The 8,731-nt window shown below is 50.5% G+C and overlaps 1 protein-coding gene across 2 annotated transcripts in view; it reads right to left on the bottom strand.

Annotated features, from left to right (window-relative positions):
* Nucleotides 1–813: 813 nt before the first annotated feature.
* GDNF (glial cell derived neurotrophic factor) overlaps nt 814–8,731 on the bottom strand; it is a 30,643-nt gene continuing 22,725 nt past the window's right edge. For both annotated transcript variants that reach the window (XM_004698072.2, XM_004698073.2), the window contains exon 2: nt 814–1,399. In XM_004698072.2, the coding sequence (XP_004698129.1) occupies nt 915–1,399 (485 nt within the window). In that variant the 3' untranslated portion in view covers nt 814–914. The remainder of the gene's footprint in view (nt 1,400–8,731) is intronic.

Genomic DNA, 8,731 nt, shown 5'->3' with positions numbered 1-8,731 from the left:
ATAAATAGCTTCTCTATATTTCTGTATCTGAAACAGATGCATTGCATCGAGTAGCTTCTCTGGTCACTGGTGACCACACATACACGGAGCTGGGGCGTATGTAACGTCTGTCTCTCTGTAAACCGACAGGCCACCCGGGTCTCTCCTGGCCCCGAGCGGCCAGTGGGGCCCTCCCCGCTCGTTCTCCTACAAGAACGCCAATGAAAGGCCCACCTTGTTTCCTGTTTCCAAGGAGAGAAAGGCAATTCCTTCAGTTGTCAGGAGGGCGGGCGCCGCCTCTTCCCACCCCACCGGCCACATTCCGAATGGAGCGCCCACAGTGCTCTAACCCCGCTGGCCGTCGGGAACCTCAGGCCTCAACTTGCACCTTCGAAGGTTACGCGATCTCTTGCGCCTTTGTGGGGTGTGTTGTCTTTGTCTGGGGGTCTGTCTCAGCTGAGTGACAGCAAAGAACCCTGGCTTCTGACTTGCCGCAGTAACGCGGCACAGCAAGTGGGCTCATCCCAGGATTCCCATTTCTTTGGTGTCTTCAGACACCACCTTGGGTGAAAAGCACCCAAGGGAGACACGGGAGTTTGGGTCTCCACGGGCATCCGCCAGTGACCGGTGAGCGTGGAGTGTATCAGGTGACCCGATGGCAGCACCCAGTCGGGGACACCAGCCCTGGGCTCCGGATGCCGTTGGCTGCGGTCCTGGAGACACGAGACAGCCGGTTCCTCTTTGGCCTGTTCAGCCTTCTGCCCCTGGATCGCCTTCTACCAGGCCCCCACCTCGGCTGCCTGCCTCTGCCTCCTCCTCCTCCTCCTCCTCCTTGGTCCTCATCTTCCATTCTGGGCAAACATCTGCTGGGAACCTTGGTCCCTGACTTTGTACTGTAGCCGGAATGCAATACACAGCAGTCTCTGGAGCCGGAGTCAGATACAGCCGCACCTCTTAGCGGAATGCTTTCTTAGAATGTGGTAAACCAGGTTGTCATCCAGAAAGGACAGGTCGTCGTCGAAGGCCACGGGCCTGCAGCAGGCCTGCCCCACCCTGTCACTCACCAGCCTTCGACTCCGGGATAAGTTTTTTAGTATTTTGTCGTACATATTCTCGGCCGCGTCGCAGGAGCCGCTGCAGTACCGGAAAATCAGCTCCTCCTTGGTTTCGTAGCCCAAGCCCAGGTCCGTGACGTTTAAGTGGATGGCGGTTAAGACACAGCCCCGGTTGCGGCCCCTCGGGCCCCTGCGGCCTTTCCCCCGGGCATTCTCCGGGTGGGCGGCCGCGCCTGGCCGGTTCCGCTCTCGTCTCGGGAGCACGGCCATTTGCTTATCGGGTGACCTTTTCAGTCTTTTCAGGGTGGCTTGAATGAAATCCATGACATCATCAAACTGATCGGGATAGTCCTCCGGCATGGGCGCTGTTTGACAAGAAAAGAGAACAGGTCACATGAGGCCGTGCCACAGGGGCCAGCTCACGCCACTGTCAAGATCCACATGCCCCCCAAAGAGCCAGCCAGCAGTGGGACCCGCAGCAAAGCGACCAGCAGCCAGAGCCGGGCGACCACTGTCGTCCCCCCAGAGAAGAGGCTCAAATGCACCCCTCCGATCCCAGAAGCAGCACGGTCTTGTTGAGAGACTACCCCAGGGGTGGGGGTGGAGGACGGTGACAGCAGGAGACACATCTTTTATTTTGTTCCCCTTGCAAGCGCTCAGAGCAGAGCATCCACCCAGGACCATCTGCTACTTTCTAAGGAGCTGAGACCCTGGGTGGCTGGTGCCGATGGTGGCCGTGCCTGGCCCCTCACTGCAGGGACGGCCTGGCGAGCTGGGCCACTTCCCCTCAGCAAACTGGAGCGCAGATCCACTGTGCACGCGGAGTCGCAAGGACTGATGTCCACTGCGTGACAACTGACGAGAGATGTGGCTGTGAGCAGGCTCTTCCCCTGAGTCCCTGTTTCTGATTGGCAACCTAACCGTGGGTTGGGGTGCTCCCAGGGAGTGGCCTGAGAATGCGCTGGGAGGCTCACGTAAGGCACGGAGAGCCTGAGCCGCGTGGTCTGGGAAGGGTCATATTGTTTTGTTTTTTTTAATCAAGCCCCAGAGGAATTCTGATGTAGGTGGTTCCAGAACCGAACGTTGAAATACATGGTCTCGGAGAGTCACCACAGGATGATCTTGGTTGGATTGGATGGCTCAAACCCACCAGCCGTTCCTCTGGCGAAAAGATGAGGCTGTCCGCTCCCGCTGAGATGTACAGGCTGGGAAACCCCAAAGAGCAGCTCTACTCTGTCCAACAGGGTCGGTCTGAGTCGGCATGGGCTTCATGGCAGGGGGCCTGGTTTGTTACTTGGGATTGGTGAGGTCTTTCAACGTCCAAGGGGGATTCAACAAATTTGTATGAAATGGAAGGAAAAGCTAATGAGAATTTGAAGCCCCCTGGAATTGCCTTAGGTTGGATACCTAGCTACTGGGACATTTACCGGGACTCAGCATCTCTGCCTGGCTGAGCGGGTCCAGAGCCATTTGGAGAACACAATTGAGTCGAGTTTTAAAATTTCCCTGAAAAGCCGCTAGGGACTAAAACCAAGTCTACTTGCCACTAACAAAGCGATTGCTTCACCACCTCCTTGGAACAGCTGAACTCTGGAAATAGCGTCCAGCCATATATACGCTGGCATGGAAAGGCTTCCTGGGAATGCATGGAAACAAGATGATGTTTATGGCTGGATCCAGCCCTGATGCCAGACGATGCCAGTAACCAGTCCTTCGCTGGCCCTGGCTGCTGGAGACCCTCGGCGTGCTGGAGACCCTCGGCGTGCTGGAGCAGAACTGTGCTCCTTGGGCTTTTCCAGGGATTGCCTGTCTTTTCTTGGGAGCTGCCTCTGAGTGGACCTGAACCTCCCCCCTTCCAGTTAACAGCTGCGTGGCACCGGCTGTGGCACCGGCTAGGTACTCCAGGGGCCGTCGTTGTCGATGGAGTTCTTGTGTGTCATCTATTCAACTCCAACGCCGAGGGAACTTACAGGACAGAAAAGAACTGCCCCCTAGGGCTTCCTAGACTGCACTCTTTACGGGAGCAGATCGCCAGGTCGCTTCTCCTTCGGAGCTGCTAGTGGGTTTGAGCAGTGTCCCTGCTGTGAACAGCACAGGAGAGGTGAGCTTTGGTGTGATTCCACTGGGGGACTGGGGTGAATCCGCGAGTGTGATGACACCTTTGGGGGGGAAAGCATGAATTAGTCATTCTTGGTGTTTTCAGCAGCGTCTTGGTGTCTATTTCAGCCGATTATAGAAGGGGAAAAGAACCCTTTTGAGCAACTTAATACAATGAGAAAAAGGAAAGCAATCCTACTGACTATTTCTTAGGTACAGTTGCCCCATGGTATGGGTGGGGGTTTGGGTCCAAACCAGAAAAGCAAACTCACTGCCACCGAGTTGAAGCCGACCCAGAGCAACCCTATAGGACAGGGCAGGGCTAACTCAGTGGGCTTCTGAGACTAACTGTTGACAGGAGCAGAAAGCCCGGTCGTTCTCCTGCCAGGAACTCAGGGGACGCCAAGATCTGGGCATGTTCCAGTCCTTTATAGGAACTGGCATGCTATTTGCATATAACCTATGTACATCCTTTAAGTGGATTACTCGTAATACCTAATACCACAGACATGCTATATGGAAATGGCTCTTAACACTGCCTCCCGTAATACCTAATACCACAGACATGCTATGGAAATAGCACTTAACACTGCCTCCCTCGGCCTTGGCATGACTGCTGTGACCACTTAATGGCTCCATTCCTGCCCAGCCTTGGCTCTTTTCATTCGGAGTTTAGCTGAGTCCATGGATGTGAAGCCAATGGATACGGAGGGCTGACTTTCCTAGACTTTTTATGCTCCCACACCCCATTTTCTGATAGTTCAGTCTACATTGGGTTCTATGTAGTTTAGAAAGATTTCCTTCAATTTGTTTCATTCAACAGCCTTGTCAGCAAGCGTGAATGTTCTTTTCCCCCCAGGACGATGTCAATGTACAAAAGGAATATGCCATGCCTAACTCGTGTCAATGAATAACCTTGACAATGAATAAGAAAGACTGCCGAGAACTGGTTCATTTGAACTGGGTTGGTGAAGAATATTGCCCCTGTCATGCCTTGCCAGGAGAATGAACAGATCTGTCTTGAAAGAAGTAGAGCCAGAATGCGCTTTAGAAGCGAGGAGAGTCTTCATTTCATAGTTTCTTGCTTCATTTGGATATGTCTTCAGGAGGGACCGGTCTCTGGAAGAAGGACATCATACTTGGTAAAGCAGAGGGGCAGTGAAAAAGAGGAAGACCCTTGACAAGATGGATTTGCATCACCTGTGCAAATGATACAACAAGGGGGCCAAACATAATGACAGCAGTGAGGAGGTGCAGTACTCGGCAGTGTCCTGTCTGGGGCACCTGGGGTCACTATGAGCTGACACTGCCTCAACAGCACCTAACAACAATAACCTGGACAAAAGGTAGCTCAGGTGACTTGCCTGGGAGCTTGAAAGGACCCTAGTGAGGAACGAGGCTGCTTGGAGCCCTTGGTATCTGACCTGTAGTGCTGGGTGGTCCTGCTGCACTGAGGTCAGGAAGCTCTGCCCTGGACTAAGCCCTCATCATCTTTTGTCTGGACAACGGCAACAACCCCCCCCACCCTGCCCACCAATGGCTTCTGTCCTTCTGCCTTTGTCCCCCTTCAATCTCTTTCCCATCCAGCAACAAAAGGGTTCTCTTAAAATGTTATGTTAGATCATGTTCTTCTTCTGCCCCAAGCCCTCCAATAGCTCCCACTTTCTCTTGGAATAAAAGCCAGACTCCATGCTGTCTTAAGAGCTCCCCTGACCTGGCCACTTCCTAACCCTTGGCCTCCAACCTTATCTCCTATTCCTCTTCTCTGTGTGTCCTTTCAGATGCACGACTGCTTGTGAATCCTCAAACACAGGACTGTCCCACCTTGGCTTTATTGACATTTGGCGTGAGATCATTCTTTGTTGTGCGGGCTTTTCTAGGACACTTGACAGCACCCCTGGACTCTGTCCACTAGATGCTGTTAGCACCCTCCACCCCAGTCACCAGACAGGAAAGTGCTTCCAGCCGTGGCCAAATGTCCCACGAGGGTGGGAGGTGTGGGTTGGGTGCAAAACCATCTCAGGTTAAGACCCAAGACTTAACACAACCAGTGACTCTGGGCTGCTCTCCTGGCTGTTCCCCCTGCTATTCCTGCAGAATCCCTACTTTACTCAAATACCACCGCCATCGATGCCTCCCTGACCTGCCACCCCGGATCCTGATCCTCCTGGCCTGCACGTTCCCCCCACAGTGGTTGCATATATATGTGTACCACCTATCTAATGGACCTATTTACTCAATTTCTTATTTGTGGTCTGTCTCTTCTGATAGAATGTCAGCACCACCAGCACGTAGGGATCTTTGCCTAGCTTATTCACAGATGGATTTCAAGTGCTCAGAAAAAGGCCTGGGCCATAAGAGACCTTCAGAAACATACGCTGAATGAACGAGGTCCCTTTAACAGGAGGGCCCACACAAGTTGCTGTGGAGTTGATTTTGATTCATGGCCACCCCATGGGGTGTTTTAACAGCTGCTTTCTCGGAAGTTGAATGTCAGGCCTTTCTTCTGTGGTGCCTCCAGGTGGGGCATATTAACTGTTGGCACCACCCAGGGACTTCAAGAGTGGAGAAAGCACACCTAATTTGCCCAAGACGGACGTGGACTTCCGATGAGGATGGCATCATTGTGGAAGGAGTGTCTCCAAGATGAACTGCTTCTGTTACAGCCGAAGCCGCGAGGCCCTGAATAGCAGAGCTCTCTTCCACCCGCGAGTTGAAGAACCACCTTCGAGGATCCTCAGCTTTCTGCAGCCTCTGACGCTCTCTCAGTGCCCACCTCCTCCTGGGTCTTCACCGAAGGCTCCCGCTCCCGAGCGTAACAGAGTCATGAGAAAACTCAATGCCACTGAGTCTAGTCTGACTCAGAGACCCTCTAGGACAGGGCAGAACTGCCCTGTGGGTTTCTGGGACTGTAGCTCTTTACGGGAGTAGAAAGCCTTCCTTTTGTCTCCCAAGTAGCAGCTGCTGGTTTCGGACTGCTGCTCTGGCAGTGGACAGCCCAGTGCATAACGGACTAGACCAGCAGGGCCCTGCAGTACTGAAAAGACGGAAGGCTCTTCCTCGGACATTTCCTCTGAACTGCTTTCTAACCGGACTTCCTCAAGGCATTTTTTTGATTTTTCTTTTTTCCCCTTAACCTTTGCATCTCTTTGAATAAGACATAGGACTGAAGTCACTTCGATTGCACATGAACTACTTTTCCCTTTGGGGGCTCTGATGGCGGTACTGATTACCTGTTGGGCTGCTTACCAGAAGGTCAGCAGTTCGAAACCACCAGCTACTCCTCAGGAGAAAGACTTGGCTTTCTACTCCCATAAAGAGTTGCAGTCTCTGTGAGTCAGAATAGGCTTAAAGACAGGGACTTTGTTTGTTTGTTTGATAATGTAGTCCTTACTTGGAAGCTAAAGCTGACTGCTATCTTTCTCTTGTGACTGACATATCAGGGGTGATTAATCCAAATGCAAAAGTCTTCAAATTCCCCCAAAGACTCTTTTGTTTTACAAAGTGACTCACACCATGCATGGGGGTCCCAGACTCTATGTAAAAGGAGATCATTAACTTTAGAATCTGGGAACCTAGAAAGTTAAAATCGATTCAGAATAACTGTCAAGTGAACATTAATCAGAAAGAAGGATGAAACATTACTGAAGGTTTAACCCAAGTTAATGGGAAAACCTTTGAGTTACAGAAGTTCAATTCGCACCGGCGCTCACTGATCTATATCTGATGATAAATGAGATCATTTATATTACTGGAGTTATTGTCATGACAGGTGTGAAGTGCTTATAGGGTTTTTATTTAGTGTTCGATACTTTCAAATTTCTCCTGAAAACCGTTCCCCCACCTCCCTTTAAGGCATTTTGAATGCATGGCTTTGTCTGAAAATGGAATAGGATTAGGTTATCAGGTAAACCAGGGAGCACCCAGTATTTTATTAGAATTTCGGCTAGAGGAGAATATTTTGGTGTAAGAATGTCCCAAGTAGTAGATGGGACAAATATGACAATATCTGGCACATAGTTGTACTTCAAATGGAGTCCCTGGTCAGTATGGTCAATGTCCTCAGCTACTGACTGAAAGGTTGAAGGTTTGAGACTCCCTGGTAGGAGCCCTGGTGGCCTCGTGGTTACCTGTTGGGCTGTTGTTAGCCAGAAGGTCAGGAGTTTGAAGCCACCAGCTGATTTTTGGGAGAATGACAAGACTTTTGACGCTAGTGAAGAGTTACTGTTCTGGAAAACGCACACGGGGCCTTTTTCCTTCCCTGTCTTAGAGAGTGATTGTGAGTCAGGAGTCATGGCGAAGTGCCTTGCATGACGGGCCTGGAGATCTACTTCCGAAAATCCTGCTATTGAATACCCTATGGAGCACAGTTCTTCTGTGAGGCACAAGGATGAATTGGAGTTGATTTGATGCCAAATTCTTATTTTTAATACCTCATTATGAGACCATTAGTCTGTTTTCCTTATTTTAAATTCCACTTGGCCTTCTCAGTAGGCAATGAGAACACACGAACCATTTGTGGTTTTGTCTGATATGAGGAGTGGATGATTAACTCTCAATTAAAAGGCTTGCTGGCATTTGGGAAGCACTCCATCAATGTTCGATACGCTAAAGCGAAGGATGCAATTAATAAGAATGTCTCCCTTCTGTGGGAAACAGCTCCCTTATTCTTTGTTGTTGATATGAAAATATTTATTTAGGCCCTATGTTCAGGTCATAGGCAACTCTTATGGTGCCAAAGGGCTTTCTCCCTCTCCCCACTTCATGCTTGAAAAACAGAATCAACTCTAAATATTTATACTGAAAGCTTTACATGAATATGGATTTTGGAAACCAGAAAACAGGCAACGTTATATAAAGTTTTCAAACAACAGAGCAAATAGGCCTGTCTCTTTCAACTAGATTTCAAATCCCAGATTTTCTTTTTGGGGGGATGGTGACTTGAGTGAAGGGCCTCAGTTTACCCATTGGGGGTATTTTGAGGGCCTTAGGCACCAAGCACTGCTATGTGGAGGCCGGTGTCGTGTGTTGGGTGACCCTTACTGAGTCTGTCTACAGCCCAGTCCCTACAGGGAACTCCAGAAGAAGGACACAGCTGCACAGCCTTGTAGAAATCCACAGAGCCGTGGGAGGGGTCAGTGGGCGTGGGGGAGGGTAGGGTCTGTGTTTGGATTGGTTCCCTGAATTAGGACACTTACAGGTATCGCTTTCTTCCGCATCCCGTAAAGGCCTGGGCAGGATGTCAGCTCCCAAAGAGCCCTCGTCAGCGGCAGCTCTGATAGCAAGCTGTTTGCGAGCCGCAGAGAGAACAGCGGCCGTTTTTGTTAAAAAGGTCGAACACTTGCTCTTTCCAGACCCACTTGGATGAGATGCCTTGGAAAATTTCATGCCCATCGAAGAGCAAATTTTTTTTTTCTCAATATCAGGATACTCAGATGCACTGAAGTTGCCATTCAGACGGCAACCAACTATTTTGGCATTATTCTATTTAAAGTATTTTAACCTGATGTGTCCTTTGAATACATAGTGTTATGTAAACACATGACCCCTGTTCTGGGGCATGACTCTGGGAACAGACTGTTCATTGCAAAGACTTTTTC

This window comes from Echinops telfairi, unplaced genomic scaffold (assembly GCF_000313985.2).
Source record: "Echinops telfairi isolate 266 unplaced genomic scaffold, ASM31398v2 ScPeMD7_7469;HRSCAF=8507_1, whole genome shotgun sequence".
NCBI lineage: Eukaryota > Metazoa > Chordata > Mammalia > Afrosoricida > Tenrecidae > Echinops > Echinops telfairi.
The sequence above is the reverse complement of the archived record's forward strand: the minus strand, read 5'-3'. Positions and strand labels throughout refer to the sequence as shown.